This window comes from Punica granatum, chromosome 4, assembly GCF_007655135.1.
Source record: "Punica granatum isolate Tunisia-2019 chromosome 4, ASM765513v2, whole genome shotgun sequence".
In the NCBI taxonomy this organism is placed as follows: domain Eukaryota; kingdom Viridiplantae; phylum Streptophyta; class Magnoliopsida; order Myrtales; family Lythraceae; genus Punica; species Punica granatum.
In genome coordinates this window covers 14414411-14435983 of record NC_045130.1, presented here as the reverse complement: position 1 = coordinate 14435983, position 21573 = coordinate 14414411, and the positions used below count along the sequence as shown (strand labels likewise).

General features: G+C 34.6%; 1 protein-coding gene across 2 annotated transcripts; it reads left to right on the top strand.

Annotated features, from left to right (window-relative positions):
* The first annotated feature begins 9516 nt into the window (after positions 1-9516).
* Positions 9517-19740, top strand: LOC116204696 (histone-lysine N-methyltransferase, H3 lysine-9 specific SUVH4). Of its 2 annotated transcripts, XM_031536908.1 has the most exons (16): positions 9521-9760; positions 9854-10462; positions 10568-10660; positions 11719-11787; positions 12094-12148; positions 12281-12387; positions 13494-13670; positions 14175-14273; positions 14643-14741; positions 16006-16055; positions 16142-16230; positions 16433-16592; positions 16861-16966; positions 17060-17242; positions 17883-18116; positions 19109-19740. In XM_031536908.1, exons 2-16 carry the CDS (start codon positions 9863-9865, stop codon positions 19220-19222), a joined length of 2235 nt encoding a protein of 744 aa, XP_031392768.1. In that variant the 5' UTR covers positions 9521-9760; positions 9854-9862; the 3' UTR covers positions 19223-19740. The 2 variants fall into 2 exon arrangements, 1 of the variants encoding a protein (XP_031392768.1); XR_004156393.1 differs by lacking the exon at positions 19109-19740 and having other exon boundaries at positions 9517-9760; positions 16861-16974; positions 17883-18019.
* Positions 19741-21573: the final 1833 nt, after the last annotated feature.

Here is a 21573-nt window from a genome sequence, read left to right as displayed (position 1 = left end):
TTTTTATGAAATATTTCAATTTTTCATTTTCTAATCATTAAAAAATAAATAAGGTAGTAAAATAACACATTAAACTTTTAAAAAAATCTCTATTTTGGTTTTTGCCTAATAAAACAAAACATCGTGTATGAGAAACTTGCTTTATTTATTCTAAAAACTGCATAATACATACAATATAATAAATTAGATTATTAAAATAAAATGAAATAAAGTAGAGTTACAAGAGTATGAAGTAATTGAAACTCTCCCTATAAATGTCCAAAACTTTACAGGTTTACTATTATTAGGTAGATATATAGATAGATCTATATATATAATATATACAAGAGCCATCCCCGAGCAACTGCGCAAGCGGGGGTGGTTTTGTTTTTCTGTTTTTTTTTTTTTGAATTTTTTGGTAAGCAAAGATTCATCAAACAAAAGCACATAGGTCAGCTGATAATAATGAAAAGTCCCACTAATGTCCAAATAAAGCAATTGAGAAATTGAAACAAAGGCAAAATGAAAAACTATCGGTGCGTTTGGATTCAGAGTTAAAGTAAGTTTGATTTTGATTTTGATTGTGGAAAAGAACAAATGAGATGTGATTATAAATTTGACTATGGAAACGTGTATTTTTGTTGTGTAGTGTGTTAAGTTAAAGTTAAAGTTAAAATTTTTGGATTGGAAAATGTGTGTTTTTGTTGTGTAGTGTATTGAGTTAAAGTTAAAATCAATTGTTTAGGAATCCAAACAGGGCATATTAATCTGGACAAAAGAGTGAAGCATGATTCTATAATTTAACGCTCCGTTTGGTTTCGCAGTTAAAATCACAAAAATTTTAACTTTAATTTTAACTCAACACACTATATAATAAAAATACACATTTCTCAAGTCAAAAATTTTAACTTTAACTTTAACTCAACACACTACATAATCATTTGTCTTTTTCCACAATCAAAATCGAAATTACTTTAATTCTGAAATCAAACACACCATAAATATTTTAAAATTTTTAAAATGACTCATTGTTTTTTTATTTTTCAAAAAATGCCTCAACCCTCTCTCCCCCTCACCCCTAACCCCCCCCCCCCCTCGACTTTCTATGCTACTCTTCCCCATGTCCTTCCTCCCCCGATCCATCCATTTTCCCTTGCCCATCTCCTTCCTTCCTCGATCTATCCATCTTTCGTTGCCCACCAGATCAAAATCCCTATCCTCAACTTACAATCAATGGATTGATTTGCCGGAATTTGAAGGATTTTTTGTGACCTTTTCTTCTGCAACTAACGAATTATCAACAACTTCAAATCGGAATTTGGGATTTTGGGAGCTGGTTTTCGATTTTTAGAAATTTCATTGCTGATTGAAGGGGGTTAGGGTAATGAAAGAGTGCAGTTGTGGAAGATTGCGGCCCTGTCCATATCCCCGAATAATATCTTACAATTAATTATTTGTCAAGTTTTTGTTTCAAAATTCCTCCGTAACCTACATCTGATGCATCCATTTCTACTACGAGACTAGCATGAGGATGTGGCAATCCTAGACATGGCAAATGATGCATTTTTTCTTTAACAAATTGTACGGCTTTCATCATTTCTTCATTCCATGCACGTGGATTTTTTCGTAATCTTTGAAATAAAGGTTTACAAATTATTTGTACACTTGGAATAAAATCTGAAAAATAATTTAAACATGCTAGAAAATCTCGGAAGCTTATTCTTGTCTTTAATTTCGTCAGGAAATTTATGTGCAAATTCTATTGACCGTGAAATGGGTTTAACAGTGCCTTGATAAATATCATGTCCTAAAAATCTAACCTTGGTTTGGAACAATTTCATTTTTGTTGCAGATACTACTAATCCATTCTTTTTAATAATATTAAAAAATGCATGCAAATGCTTAAAATGTTGGTCTATGTCTTTTGAGAATACTAAAACATCATCTTTATAAACTATAGTGAATTCCATATAAGGATTAAAAGTATCATTCATTATATTTTGAAATTTTGAGGGTGCGTTCTTTAATCCAAAAGGCATTACGTTCCATTCGTAGTGTCCAAAAGGTACTGTAAATGCTGTTTTAAATTTGTCTTTTTCATCAATTTGCACTTGCCAGAATCCTGATTTCATATCAAATATTGAAAATATTTTTGCATCACATAGTCTTTTTAGCAAATCTCTTTTATTGGGTATAGGATATCGTATCCATTTTAATACTTTATTTAGAGGTTTATAGTTTATCACTAATCTTGGAGCACCTCTCTCAATTTCCGCTTGATTTTGCACATAAAATGTTGCGCAACTCCATGGAGATTTACTTTTAATATTAATCCCTTTTTTAGCAAATTGTCAATTTCTTTCACACAAAATCGTAATAATTCTTCCTTCATTTGGATTGGTCTAGCCTTAATAGGAATATTTCTTTCATCAAAATCCTTTTCGTCAGGTAAAGAAACTATATGTTGTTTTTGTTGCCAAAATGCATTTGGTATTGTTGAACATATTTCCTTTTCAAATTTTTCCTGTAATGTTATTATCTTTTCTTGTATTTCTTTTTTCGTAAGTTGTTCTTCTATTCTTTTTCCCTTTAATGCTTCATCTAAATAATTTAAATGATTTTCCTTTGCCTTAATCATGTCTATTGTTTTAAAAATCGAATTGCTTTGCAACACCAAAATATCTCTTAAATCGAATTGCTTTGCAACACCAAAATATCTCTTTCTTTTACAGAATCTAAGAACTCAAAACATAAAGTATTTCCCAAAATATTAGTACTGATTCCTTTTGTCATTACTTGGAAAGGATACAATTGTGTTAAAAATGGCGTTCCTAAAATCATTCCTATAGGAATGTCTTTGAATAAGATAAAAGTTGTTTTAAAACAATATTCTTCTTTGCAAACATGTGCTATTGATATTCTATAATTAATTTTTAATCTTGATCCATTCACACCATGAAGTCTTTTAGTAGTCTTTTCGTAATATTTTGTAGGTACTATCCCTTCTTGTAAACAATTCATATCAACTCCTGTATCCATTAAGGCTATAGTATTTAATTCAAATTCTTCGCCAATCATTACCTTTACTTTCACATGCCATTTTTGAATGGGTATTGTAGAAACGATATTTAAAAATCCCTCATGAGAATTATTAGTGGTTTCTAACGTATCTATTTTATCTTTCGTATTTTCTTGATTTGTATCTTGAGTGTTTTCTGAAACCCTATTAAACGTGGTAAGAAGATTCTTTATTTCAAAGTTTTCATGCTTTAATTCTTTAATTTGCTTTTTAATTTCGTTTATTTCCTTTTGCAAATCTTGAACCGTAATAGGTTTGCTTTTTGATTTGAATGCGTCAAATATATGTTTAAGGTTATATGAAACTATATCATTTTCTTGCTTTCCGTCATTCTTTTTCTAAAAGCCTTTTCCTAAATAGCATTAAAGCTTCTAATTTTTCTCTAGGGTTATCTATTTCTTCTATTTTTTTTCCTAAAATTTCCTTTTCTTCTTTAGTAATTACATTAATAGATTTCTTACAAAACAAACTCCGCCCTTGGTGCAAGTGCTACTATCTGACTCTATATGTTGAATTTCGTAAATATTTTCAGAATCATTTGAACTGGTTTCTTCAAAACTGGAAGATTCATTTTCAGAAAGAATAGATAATATTTTTTCTTTTAACTCTTCATCCATCGTGATTTTGCTAATTTTCTTTTTAACTCGACACTTTGAACTTATGTGTCCTTTCTTTCCGCATTTATAACAAACTATTTCTTTTTTATTTCCTTTGAAAGGTTTTTTCGTAATTTCTTCCTATATTTTGGACAATATTTTCGATATTCTTCCTTGAGTGGTTGTGGTTTTACTAACTTTCTCTTGTATTTCTTTCGAAAAGATTTCTTTACTCTTTTAGAAGGAGGGGATTCACTTTTCGTTAGACCATATTGTGAGCAGAACGAACATAATTCTCTTTTAAATCTTATCATGAGAAACTTCGGATTTTAATTTATGTACATAACATTAATCCTTCTTTTGTAACATAATTTATTATTTCACCATACGTCAAATGAGAGTAAGATATATTTTCATCATGTCTTCCCTTATTCGTTCTCTTGCCTTTTCAGCAAATAAAGGAAGTAATCCTGAAATAAATTTCTCTTTCCAAAAATCTTGATTATAGTCAGTTCTTAAAAACACTTTTGCCATGAATACATCTTTGTACCATATGAAATCATGTAGAGCTGGATAGTTGTAGACCTTTCTTGTAATTGATTCGGATCACCTACAAAATGTTTAGTGATTGCATAAATTAAAGTTGATACTGCTATCTTTATGTCTTCTCCATTTATGTTTTGCGTAGCAGTTAAAATATAATTTCGTCGGTCTTCCGTTAAATAATTATCTCACCATCCTTTTAAAAGGCCAAAAAATCTTGCCGTTCAAAGTTTAGCAATTGCATGATCATTATTATCTTTACTTCTATATGCAGTAGCGGCCATGGTCATTTCATTAAGAATACTAATGGCCTGTTTGTTTTCAAGATTAAAATCACAAAAATGTTAACTTTAACTTTAACTCAACACACTACACAACATTTGTCTTTTTCCACAATCAAAATCAAAGTTACTTTTAACTCTGAAACCAAACGCACCGTAATAATTTGATGCTCCGATAGTCCATCTGAATTCCATTCATAAATACACTCGGCTGAATAGGAGGTAGAAAAAGCTGGTTCTTCATATTGTAAATCAGAAGGCGAAGGTCTAGGGTAATAATTTTTTGAAAAGAAATATCTTTTATTTGGATTATATTTTCTTATTTTGTTTATGTTTTTATTTTCCGTATTCATTCCCCTAAACCGGTCTACGAATTTCTCAATTTCATCCTCATAATATTCACTTTCATTCCTTTGTGAAATTACTTGAATATTTCTTCCTGATTTATCTCCTAAAGCAAGTTTGTCTATTTTAAGGGTAATTTCTTTTAACAAATCATTAGTATTTTCCTTTTTTAATATGAAAAGTTCTTCATCAGAAATTTTGATTTGAGTTGAGAAGAAGAAGAAGCAATATTAGTTCTGGTTTTTATTGGAGATTATGTCCAGCACTCTATTCTATCTAACTGTTATAACATGGTGTGAAGGATTTGGTTAGAAAAATTATTTTGTATTTGAACATTTCTTATATCATATTTCGTAGCAAGACTATTAGAAATTCCTTGTTCATCCTTAATCATCTTAAAAGGTGCCGCTGTAATGTCTTCCGTTAACTTTAATTCCTTCAATGGAGGGTGAGCTGAGACAAATGTTTCACCTTTAAAAGTATTCCAAGTTTTGGTTGTTCTATTAAGAGTTAATAAATTTAATTTTGTGTAAGTTTCAAACCATTCGAAAAATGAAACTTCTTCCTTCCAATCATTCATATATCTATAATAATATTTCTGAATTTGATCTCTCTGAGTTTTGTCATATTTAGCAAAAAAAATTTATCTTCTATCTTTATTTCGTTCATCATAAATTTCTTTTCATAACTTTTCCTTTGTCAAAAACAAATTCTCTAATTATCATGTAAATTTATCTATATTATGAATTATTTGCTTGCATTTCAGACTGTGTTGAGGACATAGATATTTATGTTTCTTATTTAAAAACAGGTTTTGGAATCTGCCTATTAAAATATACTCTTTCAAAATTTATGGAAGATGTTCTTACCGTATGGAGAGAATTCTTAGAAGGGGTTGGAGACATTCCAAAAGATTCTTGATAAGAAGAAATTCTCCTAAGTCTCGGACCTTCAAAGTTTAATTGGACACTTCTGTCTTCAAACTCTATTATTCTAGAAGGCATACTACCAGAGGAGTTATCAGATTTAGGCATTATTTCTTTAAGTTTCCAGAATTCTAGAAAAGTAAATTCTTCCCATTTTAAAGGCTTAGGAGTCATGATACATGATATTTGCGTGTTTGCTTCTATTAAAACTGTTTCTCCCATTTTTGATGTTTTCAAAGCTTTCGGTGAAAGATTAGTGGCTATTAACTTATAATAAATTTTATATATTAAAACTAAACATTTTCCTTGTTTTGCAAAATCGTGATTTTGCATTTGTATATTTAAAGTTAAAGTATCTAATACTAAAGGGTCATTTAAATCTATAGAAAAGTTGGGATAACAATTAAAATATACATGACCATTATGTAGATTAGACTCTAAGATTGCTAGCAAAGATTTCTTAAAAGAAATAAACATTGCGTCCTTTAGACAAACTAAAATAGGCACAGCTAATCTTGATCTATGCCAGGATTTTACTGCTATTTGAACTAATCCAATATGTAAAAACTTACATTTCATTCTATGTTCTCTTATAGACTCTTTCGCAAATAATTGTAAATTAATGGCTTCTTTCGAGATGGGTATTGATTTTTCAACCGTCTTAATAGTGTAATCTTGAAAAGAATAAAAAATTTCCAACTTCATAAATTTCTTTTTTATTAGTCTTTGGAATATCTCAATTTTGTAAATCATGCTCTATATTTGCAATTTGGACTTCCCGAGCATTATGAAGATCTTGATTAGATTCTATTGTTGGCGTAGAAAATTCCGTTTGAGCAGAATGAAAAGAATAAATACTACTAGTATCTGATCTAGCGCTTGATTTTCGGCGAGAGAGTTTTTTGACTAATGAAGACATATTAATTTCTTTCTACATGATTTTGTATAAATTGAAGAGAGTAAGTTTAACCTTGAGTGTCTTTAGGTATTATGCGATTGCCGCCGACCAACGGTCTCACTGCCTCCTCTTTGGGACATACCACCAGGACCATAGCCTTCAGCAAAATACTTTCAAGGCACCTAAGTTTAACCTTACTTACTGCAACTTTCACGATATCTTGCAGATTATAATTAAAATGTCTTACAATATCCATTCCATTCTCCCCCCAAAAATTTTTGCGATTTGGCTCTGATACCATTTCTAACCCAGGTATTTATAATAAAATAAAATAAATAAATATGAAATTAGCAAATAGATGGTGAAAATTCTTTTCCTTTCATTTTCCATTAATCTTTCTTTATTCTCAATTAAAGTAAATACATAAAATAATTCTTGCTTTAATTGCTCTTTATAAGCATTTAGATCTTGACTCCTTTTGAATAATGGCGTTTGATAAATCCTTGGAACTTTTGATAAACTTTCCAAATTATTTATTCTTTCTCTTAAGACTTTGGCGTATTTTATCCATTCGTTAAGATCATTCATATCTACCTTTAAATGATTCATTAAATGTTTAATCGTCTGATTATAACTCATTTTTATTTATGCTTCGGGGTCATCGTCTCCTTGAAACCAATCACCATCCAAGCTTTCGTTATCTTGATTTCTATTGTTTTGACTTTCATGTCTTTCATAAAGACTTCTTATGATTTCTTCCCGTAAGAATTTCATTTCTGCATTAAATGTATACATCATATTTTCAACTATTCTTTGACATTGCTTAAACTTATATGATAAAATAATGAAGATTCAACATAAAATTGTATAAATTTTCTCTATTTATAAAAATTTCAAAATCACTCATGTTTACAATGATATATCACCACCTAAACCTGAATATAAAAGTTCAACTTTTTTATTTGTATTTTATTTCATCAATTATAAAGTAAGCCAAGTAAATTGCAACTTGAGGATAATGTAAAAGGTGAACTAATTTCAATATTGCGTAATAAAATGGAAAGAACGTGATCAAAAGTTATAGAAAAAACTCAATAGTAAATGTATTATTAAGACTTTATGCAAATCATATACTGTGCTTTTCAGTATAAGTAGATAAAAAACTTATACTACCATTTTGAATATTCATGCTTTACCAATCATATTAAAGAATTCACAATATGCAGATACGTTTTTGTGTTAAATCTTAAAAAAAAAAGAAAATGCATATATTTCGTTAAATATTTATAGTATAAAATTATGCAATAATTAAAAAAATAATGAAACATATAAATTTATTAAGTTTACACATGCAATCTTAAAAAAAAAACATTTTTTTAAATTATAAAAACTCATGTCAGAATTACATACAATACATGGGTAAACGCAGTAGTTAAGAATGATTTAGAAGTTTCACTTTAAAAATGATCTTTCAGTATAGATATCTTAAATAAAGATATTTTCAAAAAAAATATTCATAAAAAATGATCTTCCAATATAGATATTTTCAAAAAATATACCCTTTTGGATATTGAAATTGAGAGTGCAAAGTTGCAAACACTTATCCTACAAAACAAAAAAATATTTATCCAAAAAAAAAAATTGAAAGTGCAAACGTAACTAAAACGTATTGTCACAACAAATATTTATTTTATGAGGGCTTATTGATATGGCATTGGTCGACCCCATTTCACAATTGACAATTTGGCATACGTTAAAAAAAGGAATATTTTGCTAACGATTCACGATTCCGAGCACATCGAAATTTCATGCCTTTAAAAATAACTATAACACCGAGGTATAGTTTTACAAGTGCGACATTGATCCTCCCATTCCGAAGCTCGACTAAACTCTGTCCCACTTTGGGTAGGAGATGCGCTCTTTAATATCGATAAAAGATATTTTTTGGTAATAAGAGAGGTCGACAAATAAATACATTATTAAGTGCTCTATCAATACCATTCCAACTAAACAAGGCAATGCCAGCTGCCATGGGACCACTTCAATAAAAATTATCATACCGTTTGGTGATAAAGTTAAATTTAATTGAATTTGATTTAGTTTGATTTGAAGAAGTGAATACAAAAGTTGTTGAGAAAAGTATGTAAGAGAATTTGATAAAGAAGATAAAAAAGTAATAATTGTGTTGTTGAATAGAGGAAAAAAATGTTGAGGTCAATGATAAGTGTTGAATAAATGAGAGAATTTAATATTAAAAAGTTAATTATAATAATAAATAAGTAAAAGTACGAGAGAATGCGAAGAAAAATGTAAAAAAGTAATGATTGTGTTTTTTTTTAAGAAAAAGTAAAATTAAGTAAAATTTAATTTTGTAAACATATAAGTCATACGAATTCTCATCTGGTTTTGGCTGTCTGAATTATCGAACCATGGATCGGATGGACAGAGTGCTCCTCACTCCAGTAAGATTCTCAACCCCGCCGCTGTGATCAAAGCATGACAGTGCAAATAGTGAACTCGAGTGCACAGGATTACAATCTCAGGGACACGACTGTCCCGTTGCTGTTTTCACGGACAGCGGGAGAGAGAGCGTGGGAGCTCAAAAATTGCTAAGCGGGAATTCCACAAAATATGTCCAAAAATAGCAGAAGGTTGATTTTTACCCCTGAAAATTAATCGCGACTGACGGGCGGCGGTGCGGATAACAAATTATGTTGCCGATGGACGGACTATACGTATAGTGCAATGGCTTGAGATCATTGTCGGGAGTGAAACGATGTCTGCGCAATAGATGCAATTTATAAGTTGATAAAAGCTCGTGTTTTCACTTCAGATCATTAATAAATAATAAATAAAAAAGGGGGGGAAAATTGTATTTGAGCGGCGAAGCGTAAGTCTGGTCTTCCCAATCGACGCGCCACTCGCCGTACAGATCTTGAGAGTGGAGCCAATACAAACGGAGCGCCATAGCTCACTCTCCCCTCCCTCCTCTCTCACTCTCTCCCGCTCCTCTCTCTCACTCATCACTCCTCTCCTCCGTCTCTCCTGCTCTCTCCGATAAGCCCTAAAAGTCCTCCCCGCCGTGTCTTCGGCCGCTCACACGTCGTCGTCAGGTCGGTGGCCTTCCCCGGAGTTGCTGAGGTTTGAATGCTCTTTTTGATCGATCGTTGCTTTCGTCCTGATTTTCTGCCTCTATTCTGCTGCAGGTGCTGGGAATGGTGGTGGCGTCGCTGCTGCAGCGCGTGGACTCCACGCCGAAGAGCAAAGCCGAAGCTGGAGCTGACCAGTGCGTGGCGGTACCTCTCGACTCCGACGCCGTTGAGAGTCCTGGTAGTGAGAGCAACGGGAAGGCTGAGGGCGGAGGGGGAGATCCTGCCAGCATACCGGCCCCGAGAAGGCAGAGCTCGAGGATTCAGACGATTCAGGCCAGGCAGACCGCCGAGAAGGAGCGGCTCGCGCGCTGCAGGGCAAAGCTGCTCGATGAAGAAGAGGATGGCCGCGCGAAGAAGAAGGTGAACCTCAGGAGAGTGGGCTTGCACGATGTGGAAAATGCGAGCAAGGCAGCTCGGAAGGAGGAGCAGCAGGCTTTGGCTGTACCGACTGGGGAAGAGAAGGACAATGCTGCTGTCAAGAAGAGCGATTATGTTAAGGCCAAGGAGACGCTGTGTGGACGGGCTTTGGGCGGCAGCGTGGATGAGGAAAATGGAGCTCCCTCTGATAGTGCTAAGGCTCCGAATGGAGCTGAGAAGAGCGATTATGCAAAGGTTAAAGAGACGCTTAGGTTGTTCAACAAGCATTATCTTTACTTTGTGCAGGTTAGTTGTTCTCTCCGCAGCTCGTTTTCTTCTTTCTTGCCACCTCGGCCATGGTTTTGTGTTGTGTTCGTCGGCAAATGGCTAATTCTGTGCGTCATTTATTAGGAGGAGGAGAAGAGGTGCAGGAAAGAGGTAGTCGAGAAAAGAGCTGCTGCGAAGGGTTCAAAAAAATCTAAGGCTGCTAAGGGCAGTTCTAAGGTTAGTTTCCGCTTCTCCGTTGTACCTTTGCTTTTGACAGATGTGTTAGGGTTTGGCTCGTCCCTCCATTCTCTTTGTTAAAACCGTTCCCGGCGGTAGAGTCTCTGGTTCCCTCTCTGCATGTCCTTGTTTTGCGACTAATCTGCATGTTCACGATACGATACCATCAGGGGATATGAAAAATATAGCATTTTTGCCACTAATGTGGCTTAGTTCAAGAGGTTTGGTTCCGCTTAAGAAAGGTCTCGAGTTTGAGTCCTTGAGAATGTAGGAAATCCAAGCTGGGAGAGCTATGCCCTTAGTGGGCTGACCCGGGGCCCAATTTGGCTTCCAGATACTGGGTTCACACCGAAAAAAAAAATATAGCATCTCTGCCTATTGCAGAATGTGGGGATTACATTCCTATGTGGTTGTGGTGATGGTTAGGCGGATTAGTTAAGCCTGGTTACTGTTTTGTGGCCTTTTGCATGACAAGCTTTTATCATGCCAGTTCTATACAAATGAAGTGATTATCTTATGCTAGCAGATAGAGCCAGTCAAAATATATTTCAAATTAATAGTTAAAGTTTGCTCAAAATCTTGCATTACACGATAGCATTTTTGGGAGGTAGAATTCTTTTAGTGCAGGACATTTTCTTGTATAGTTAAGTTTCCATTATCTTCTACCTGGCATTGAAAAATTATTTTGCTTAGTTCCTTTGTTTTTAATATCTTACATTTCACGATTACCTTTTCTGGAGAAATAGTATTTGTTGGTGCAGCATTTTTGCGGGCTGTTGATTTAGTTACTATATCAAACATTAAGATATGATTCGCGTACTTCATTTGTAGTTAATACCTTTTCTGTGTTTCTGTAGAGATGGGTTTTGGGCTTTGTTTCCGCCAGAGCATTTATCATGCATTAAACTTTACTCGGCCTCGCTGAACCTCCTTCAACTTGTCGGGGAGAACATGTTTATAATGATACCACTTTATTTAATTGTTGATTCAGGGGCTAGACTAGGGTTCGTTAGTAGATCTAATTGTATCAATGTATAAGGTTGATAAGGTTTATGCAGAAAGGAAATGGACCTGAGGAGGACAAAAAGAAGTTGGCCAAGCGTCCTGATCTAAAGGCAATATCCAGGGTATGCGCTCCATGTATTTGCAAGAAATGCATTCTATGGACCTCCTCATTTAGATCCATTGCCATTAAAGTGTATTTATTAGAAATGCATTCTATGGACCATCCGTTGGTCCATTGGTTGATATTTAAGTTAAGCTTGTCAGTGTCTCCAGTATTGTACTCGGGGTTGTCGGCATTATGATATTTCATTCTAGTTCTTGAAATTATTAGGCCAATTTTTATTTTATTTTATTTATTACGTCGTCGCTTTTTGACTCTTCAGCCTTACTCATGCTCTTTTTTACTCCTTTTATGTTGGAGTTATCAGATGCTGGAGACCCGTTCTGTGTTAAACCCCAAGAAAAGGGTTGGTGACATTCCAGGTTCGTTTGCTTTCCATACATTTTATGATGCTATTACTTATTTTCAAGGATTAAGAATGAATTTTATTCATAGATAATGATTTTTATACATGGAGTTCTACTTGTGGGTTCAATAGCTGCCTTTTGCTGCAGGTATCAAGGTTGGGCATCAGTTCTATTCTCGGGCTGAAATGGTGGTTGTTGGATTTCATAGCCATTGGTTGAATGGAATTGATTACATGGGGATGGCATATAAAGCGGTAATGCATTATCATCTCCTTTCCGGGGTTTTCATTGATATAACTTAAGCTGCAATGTACTTGTGTTTCTTCACTTATTCAATTATAGTCTAATTTGCAGACTGCCACTTCTGTTCATCTTGCTATTCATATGCTCTAGATGAACTTTTAATGAGGGGAATGCTTTGTCGCTGTTTGACACGGAAATGATGAAGAAATGTAGTTAAGCATACTTTTCACTTTTTAATTATCATAAGTGAAAGTTGTTGAAGTGACCTCAAGGTGATACGAAATCCTATTTGTAAGAGAAGCTTCTCCAAGAGAGGAATAGATGGTTCATGATGTATTACCCACACTTTCATCTCCTCTTAAGACAAGTCTACTACTACTTAAGAAGAATAGCTAATTGAAAACTATGTTGAAGCCATACAAGGGACACATTACGGGCCTATCCTACGTCTTAGGAGGAATTCCATGAGGTGAACAAGGTTCTCAAACTCTAGAGTTGACTCTTAAACTTCTATAAGTTTACGAGTGTACCGGATGAAAATGAGTAGACTCTATTCAAACTTTAAGATGGAAGTAAGCTCTATAAACTCTTGAGTAGACTCTTTAGATTCGATAAACTCTACGAGTCGACCGAGTTTACTTGGGTAAAAAGGAAGAAAGCTCGTTCCCACTAAATGACAAGATACAAAAGTAAAGCTCATTAGAACGTATAACATTTTGTAATTTAAAAAGTTCAAAACAGAATTACAAAAATGCCTGAATTCTTGCTTTTTCAGTTAAATTCTTTGTGAGTCTTCTTGAAATTTAGTTAATTTGAAATATAAGTGTTTATAATTTTATCTTTGCTTGTGAAGTATCTGTATACTGGTGTGTTTATGATTATGATACCGAGAGTTGCGTGGAGTTTACATATCGAGTTTATGAATTGAATTTACTAAAACGCTCAAATTTGATAACCTAATAGTTCATTTTATTTCTCTTGACAACAGAAAACCATGAAATTGGAATCCATTGGCAAGAAATATTTTTGTGAACTGAGATTTATGTTTTACTTATGATGACGTGATGACGGTGCTGATATAGAGAAAGAAACTTAATTCTTAATTGGGATGTTGCAGGATTACAAGGACTACCAGTTCCCACTTGCTGTTGCTATTGTTCTCTCTGGCATGTACGAGGATGATTTGGATAATGCCGACGAAATTGTTTATACTGGTCAAGGTGGGCATAATCTAACTGGTGATAAGCGCCAAATTAAGGACCAAAAATTGGAACGCGGTAATTTGGCTCTCAAGGTCTGAAAAACATTTCCCTGCATCGTCTGTCTTTAGGTTAATTCTCTTTGTTGATTCCTTCATGCTAGCAAAAAACTTGGATATATTAACTACATCACTGTAACTTGTGGTCTATTTGCTTGTTTTAATAAAACACCATTTAAGGGACGAGTTTTTATTTGCTCTGCAACTTGTATGCCAGTTTTTGCATTAACGAGTCCGTTAGTCCTTCCATTTCCTTTGATGAACCTACTAATAGGTATGCTATGCTCCATACTCCAACTGGAGCTTACAAGCTGAAGCTGGTTCCTTAGCATAACTTATTGTGATGGCCTCTATTTTGGAATTAACTATTTGTATTCCTGCTGGATTTTGGTAACTTTAAAGCATGTAGTGTTGATATTATGCTGTGTTGCACGGGTGGTTTTGTTACTTAAAACTCTTTTTACATGGCGAGCACTGTATATGTATTATGATACAGGCATGCTGTTTCTCATACTTATGGCATTATATGTAATACTGCAGCATTGTATAGACCGTGATGTGCCTGTGAGAGTGATCCGCGGCCATGAATGTGCAAACAGTTATACTGGTAAAATCTATACATATGACGGATTGTACAAGGTAATTATTTAGATCAAATGTTGGAATTTCTATTTGATATTTCTAAGACAAGGTCTTCACTAGAATTTTACATTTTTCTCAACCCAAAAGCATTTTTGTTCTTTCTGAATAAATAAAATGTAATATGCTTTTTGTCGGCTCCTTGACTACCTCCAGAGTTCTGTTGCTGTAATCTGGACTTAAATCACCTGCATGGGAGAACTCGATAGCAGATTCCAAGTGTTCTATTATTTACAGTGTTGCGGTTTGTAACTATGATTTCTGGGTAGCGAACATACTGCTGAAGTGACACTGTCACTCCTGCATGCCTTGGACACCTTAGAATGGTGTTAATGAGACTGGATAACATGCTTGTCTTTTCATCTATAGGTTGTTAAGTACTGGGCAGATAAGGGTATATCTGGATTCACTGTCTATAAATATCGACTAAGACGGGTGCCTGGGCAACCAATGCTGACCACTAATCAGGTCAGATTTATTTTTGTGATGCTCACGATTCTTGATTCTTTTTCTGCTTTTTTATCTATTAAATAGCTTAGTTGGGCTGTTCATGCTCATTGTTCTCCAAATTGTATGGGCTATTACTTTTACTTTATTGAAGAGATGGAACAGTTGTTTCGAGGTGATGAACGATGAAACTAGTTCGTGCCGTCATATTTATCACTGATGTGATATATCTAGTCTAGAGGCAAAATTCTAATTATAATTTCGCTAGAGAACTATGAGAACCATCAAATCAACCTTGTTACAAAAAGGAAAAGAAAGATCCTTAGAGCCAGAACTGGCAGAGTGTCTCATGAGGAGATATCAATGTGAGTGTTTTCCACCGAGCACATAACAAAGATGAGGATGCATAGCATATCTTGTCATACCCGATGGCATTTCATGTAAACCTCCATAGCGCTGCGATTTTGTTAGTAGTATGGATGATCATGGGAAAGGTCTGACTGGAATCTTCTCATACCCATACCCTTTAGAAAGGGTCAGTCTCCAAACTCTTCCTAAACCTGTTAAGAATATGGAGAAGAATTTTCAAATCCCCTTCTCACTAAGTTAAAGGAAAACTCTTCTACTCATTAAGGGACTCTTAGCATAAAAATAAAAATAAAAAATAAAAAATAAAAAGAAAGAAAGAAAGAAAAGGAGAAATTGAAAAAGCAGTTACAAGAAAATGGGTATTTTATCACAAGAGTTTCAGGAATAGTAACACCAACAAAATTAACACAAGTCACAAAAGAGTTTCATCACACTGGGGGAGGCAAAAGATGAGAAGACGAAGTGAGTGAACCCTAATTGAAAAGGGTATGCGGTAAATCTAATAAATAGCAGGGGATAATCTAATAATTATACATCTTAACGGGTTTGGGACGGGTTTTAATGCAAAATTCCATACCCTTCCCAAATCCTAAAGAGTTTTAACTAAAAATCCCTGAAACCATCCTGTGACTCCACGGGTAAAACACTTTAATGGCTCATCAGGGTATGAGACGGGTCTGAAACCCATTTACCCAAACCCATGATCATCCCTAGTTAGAAGGGTTTATTCAATCTTTTCATTACATTTATGCTTTAATCATCAGCTAGCTAATTTATAACCAGGGAAGGGTAAACTACCATAGGAAAGTTTAGAATTAATGTGTCCAGTTTACTCATCTTAATTTTGAAATTCGTTCATCCATTTCTTTACATATTGAAGATAAGTAATCACAAATCTTCTTTTTAATGATGGCAGGTTCAGTTTGTTTATGGACGCGTCCCTCAATCTGTTTCAGAATTACGCGGGTATAATACGTTGCATTGGAGTAAACCTGTTACTATTTTTTCTGCAGGAATAAGATCTGATTGTGTGTACTTTGTTGTTGCCAAAGCATGGTATGTGAGGATATTACAGGTGGTCAAGAAAATTATCCTATACCAGCTACCAACTTAGTTGATGAACCACCTGTTCCACCATCAGGTAAACGATTACCTTATCATGATGTTATTTCATATGTTTTGAATGCAAACCCCGTCTATTTTCTGAGAATAACGTTGAAATTGCTATTCTCATTGGTGCTAGTCCATGTATTGAAAGGAAGAGGATGATGTTCCTGACAGTAACTTATCCAACCCTCAGTTGTTAAAGCTGGCTTATTCGGGGTTCATTGCTGAAATTTCAGGTTACAAATATATCAACTCAATTCAAGTTGCGAAGAATGTTAAGCTTCCCAAGGCTGTAGCTGGATGCAATTGCAAGGGATCTTGCATAGATCCTAGAACCTGTGCATGTGCTAAATTAAATGGCTCTGACTTCCCATATGTTGAGCGAGATGGAGGCAGGTGAGAAATGCATCGTAGGGAGTATAAAGTTTAGCTAAAAATGATATCAAATCTCTATATTTGGTTTCAATGCCACCTGCAAAATTTATTCCAGTTCCAATACTATGAGTTTTAGTTCTTTGGATCTGTTCGCTAGCATTACATATTGGATGCTTAGAGTTTTTTGGCTCTTCCTGTTGAAACATGTTTTTTTTTTGGGTGAAAACTTGAATATTAAGTTTTGAAAAAATTTATGATCTGGGGATCCTTTCTTGTTTTTTCCTCACAGATTAATAGAATCGAAGGATGTTGTCTATGAATGTGGTCCAAATTGTGGATGCGGACCTAATTGTATAAATCGCGTATCCCAAAGAGGACTGAAATATCATCTCGAGGTTATCAAGTATACCTAATCTATTTTTATTAAAAAGTAATTTGCTGCTCTTGCTGCTTGTTCATCAATCATGAACTCTCCTAATGGATCTTAGGTTTTCCGGGCTCCACGTAAAGGATGGGGAGTTAGATCATGGGATTTTATACCTGCTGGCGCACCTGTATGTGAGTATATTGGAATCTTGAAGAGGTCAGAAGATTTGGAGAGTGTCTTGCAGAATGACTATATCTTTGACATAGATTGCGTTCAGACCATGAAGGGGCTCGGAGGGAGGGAGGTATGTTCTTGCATATTCCTATAGTTAGTCTTCTCTCGTACCTGGATTTTCTTCCAAAATATTACATTATGATTAAGTTTAACTATTCTTCTTTTTAAATAAAAAGATCATATTGTGCATTGAAAGCAAGCCACTTTTCATGGGTAAATTCCATCTATGCCTCCTATAGTTTCATTAAAGCGCTGTTTTAAAATAGAGACCGATACCCCTTATTCTGAGGAAGACGTTGACACACTTCTCTTAAATCTTCTAAAGTACACACGGCACCTCTATAAGTTTTCAAAAGTACCTAAAACTGTCAAATATGAATTCTCTCATCAAAATTGACACTGTCCTCTTACGTTACCATGTCATTGGAATTTTAAACCCTCTCATGTCGCCACATCAGCATCTTATGTTTTATAGGTTTTTAAGAATTTTTTATAATATAGTTTCAATATATAGTTTAGTATTAGAATAGAGCATTCCACTATCAATATCCACAGTAATGTTTAGCACCGTACAGATTCTGTCTTTAGGATTACGCATATTGATCTGCTATACTTTGCTATCATGACATTTCATTCTGTTTAAATTTCATTAATTTTTCCCTGTTTCAAGCTCTTTGGGACCACAAGTAATTGATTATATTGATCAACAGAGGAGATCCCGTGATCCATCTAGTCAGGCTACTGATCATGCGGAGGGTCGTGATGATCAGAGATATGATGCACCAGAGTTCTGCATTGATGCAGGCCCATCTGGAAACATTGCTCGTTTTATAAACCATAGCTGTGGGCCTAACCTCTATGTTCAGTGTGTTTTAAGCTCACACCATGACCTGAAGCTTGCTAGAGTGGTGCTATTTGCTGCAGACAACATACCCCCATTGCAGGTTTTTCTCAGTTCTCTCGTGTTTGTCCTCATGTAGATTTGGGAAGTTGACCAAGTTTGTGGTAATTGCTGTCCGAAACTCGAATATAACTCTTAGGAGTCTTACGATTTTATATTTTTACTTTTCATGGTGACTCAACTCGCTATAGAAATTTAAATTTGATAGACTCGAGTAGAAATGCAAGTTTATACTGTAAAAAACTAGAGTTTACCTCAAAATTTGAACTAATCTAGTGCAATTTTTAAAATAATATAAGGCCAACTAATTGATCTTCAAGATTTATTTTTAATCTAATATAAGGCCAATTAATTGATTTTCACGATTTACTTAGAATTACAGTGCGTGCATTTTTATAAAAAGTAGATGATTAATTCATCACTTCCTGTAACATCCATTTTCCTTTGCAAAATCGATGTTTGAAAAATATAGAAAGAGGAAATGTTTAGTTTGCTATATAGCGTAATACTTGGAATGTATGTCGAACCTTATTTCTACCCGAGTAAAGGTTATTATTTATAACTATATGTTCAAATTATTCCCATAGTTCTGTATTCGATTTCTATAGAAACGTATGATTATATGTTTTGATTTTGTGGACCCTCCACCACTTCCAAATAGAAACTCGATTCTGATTGCCTTGTTTGTGAAAAATGAGGTTGGACCTTTTGGTCAAGTAGTCTGACAATTTATTGCTGCATGGTCCTGATGAGTCTCTTGTTTGGTTTCTATGCATGCTTAACCACTTAACAGAAGTATGGGATCTGCAAAGCTGGAAGCTAGTATGACATTTTCTGATTGCATCTAATGTGTTGTTTTCTGAAGGAGTTTTAGTCAAAATCTTTCTTAAAGTTGATCATGTATAACGGATAGATGTCTTAAAATGTATTGATGGATGTTAATTATTTGCATAAATAATTTGATATCTCCGGGCGGCAGTAGTTTTGAATCTATTGTCCCTCAGTTGATTGCTTTTGCTCTTTTCTTGCTTGCAGGAGCTCACATATGATTATGGCTATGTCCTTGATAGTGTCTTCGGTCCCGATGGCAAGGTGAAGAGGGTGCCATGCTACTGCGGGGCGGCAGATTGCAGGAAGCGCTTGTTTTAGGTGCTAATTATTAACCATTAACAAAGCATAGGGCTTTATTCGAGTTTTTGCTGTTCCTCCCTTTTGTCCACTATCATTGACCTTTATTCAGCAATTGACCCTTTAAGACTCGGGGCTCTTGCTTTCAACCTTGTGCTATGAAGATAGCCCAGCATCCGCAGTAGAAAAAACAAGTAGGATTGGAGAAGGGAAAGGAATAGGGGCGATTTTTGTGAAGAAAAACAGAAACTGCAGAGGCGAATTGTTTGTCTGTCGATTTGGAATCTGTACAGTGCTAAACATTACTGTGACTGCATGGTATTTATCTTAAATCAGCGGGGCTTTCATGGAAGCGAATTTCAATGTGGCCATTTTTGTATCGAAGGTTTGGAAAGGGGCCAGTTTGCTAGTTGAATAGTATGGAAATGAGGAGTGCAAACAAGTGTTAGGAAGTTGCGTATTGTTTTAAATTAGGTTTTCAACTTGCTACTGCACTCATAATACGTAAAGGTTGCTTTACGTAGAGTGCAAACTGTCTATTCCCCACTTCCATCTGTGGTCCCTTCCCTTATCGTGCTTTTGCCCTTTGAAATTTCTTCCATATGATACATCAGATCAGACAGATACTAACGGCGGATGATTTCTGATCCATTGTTAATATTTTGTGCTAAATGATGTTCTCCTGATATGATTTTAAAATTTCAGAATCTGTCATTCGTCGTAGGTTGAAGGAAAAGTGGCAGTGGAGGCCCTCATCCGGGCGGTGGTAGCCAAGATCGAGCCATCACAGTCTGCGGTCGTCTCTCTCTATGTGAAGTAGAGAGAGAGCAAGGAGATTGGAGCTGTGGTGAATCCGACCACCACAGCTCCAATTCCCCCTCCCCCACCCCCTTCTGGTCGGAGAGAGAGGAGAAAGCAGGCAGTGATGGCTGGCATTGGGCCCACCGCACCTCCCTGCATATTCAATTCAGCGATGTCATTTTACAAAAAACTGGATCATCATCTGCCGTACACGTGGAATTAAATATGAATAAATGCGAGTAAATTTATTTTTTATGAATAAAAAACTTATTCAAAATACTAATTCATAAATTTTTCAAGGGTAAAAAAACGGAAATCATAAAGTTGAATAGTACGGAAGAGAGAGCGGAGAGAGAGTGATCCGAGGGGGAGAGAATAGGAAAGGGAGAGTGGGTGAGAAAATGAGTACTTATTAATTAATCTGCAAATTTTCCTTTTCTACTCTATCTAGTGATTATAAAAAAGCAAAATGTGTTTTACGAATATTTTGAGAGCAGACCCGATAGATAATCTCTAGCTTTATAATTAAATTTTCAGACTGTGTTTTTAATTTTAAAATTAAATACTTTTATTTTAACGGATATTCTAGTCACTTGACTTTATTAACATTCTAACCCTAAACCTAAATACACTCTGATTGGAATGACTCTATTCCAAGCCCTAATCCGTGGATCATATCACGTAACAAAAGCGAGCGGACGGAGTATTTATCTGCCAATTCCAACCCGAAATCTAGGAGGAAAATTCCTTTTCTTCCGATTCGGCTCATGCCAAATGTCTTTTTGTAAGAAGGTGCTCTCGCTTTTTTTCTAATTACATCAATGTTACTCAGTGTATTCGGCGACGTCGAATTAGGAGGATATAGCATATCTCAATATAGAAATGGATAAGCTCCGAAACTCAAATTTAACACTATAATTATTATTGTTTTATCATTTTCTTCCATTTAATCATAATCTCTCACTCGTACATTTTCTTAATAATTTTTATTATTAATTTTTTAATAATAATTTTTTTAATATATTTTTACATCTATATATATAAATATATATATTTTCTTACACATTCATATATTTATTAACAATTACTGTAATTATTTTTGTCTTTTTATGCGACCAGCCTCTTGGACTAAAATGCCCCAGTGGATCCACTCTCTCCCCTGGCCATGTGAAAGGCATTATTGTCCAACCAAAATGACTCCTACCAAATAAATAAATAAAAGAGTTAAATGCAATTGCCTCCCGATTTATGTGATGAATTTAGATTTATTTTTGGACCTTCAAATTTTTGCAAAGTAGCCTCCGACCTTATCATAAAATAAATAAGGTGATCTGTTGTTAGTAAAAAAAGAATACATGTCACTTACATGTCATATTGGAAAGGGGTAAAATGTCACTTCATGAATTGATAGCTGCTTAAGAGAAAAAATGAACAAATATTGAATTTGGGAGCATTGATCAAAACTCGAGATTATGCATGAAACAAAAGTTATACACCCAAACCACTGGTGTGGAATACAAGAAGATACCACAGAAATTTGAAATCAAGAACAAGCTGACATCTATGCTTTC

What these genes read in the sequence shown, in the direction of transcription:
- LOC116204696 (XM_031536908.1), top strand. Translation starts at nt 9,863, where the DNA reads ATGGTGGTGGCGTCGCTGCTGCAGCGCGTGGACTCCACGCCGAAGAGC. An exon ending in CTGCTAAGGGCAGTTCTAAG is followed by an intron (nt 10,661 to 11,718) that starts GTTAGTTTCCGC and finishes AGGTTTATGCAG; the next exon opens with AAAGGAAATGGACCTGAGGA. An exon ending in AGGGGCTCGGAGGGAGGGAG is followed by an intron (nt 17,243 to 17,882) that starts GTATGTTCTTGC and finishes ATTGATCAACAG; the next exon opens with AGGAGATCCCGTGATCCATC.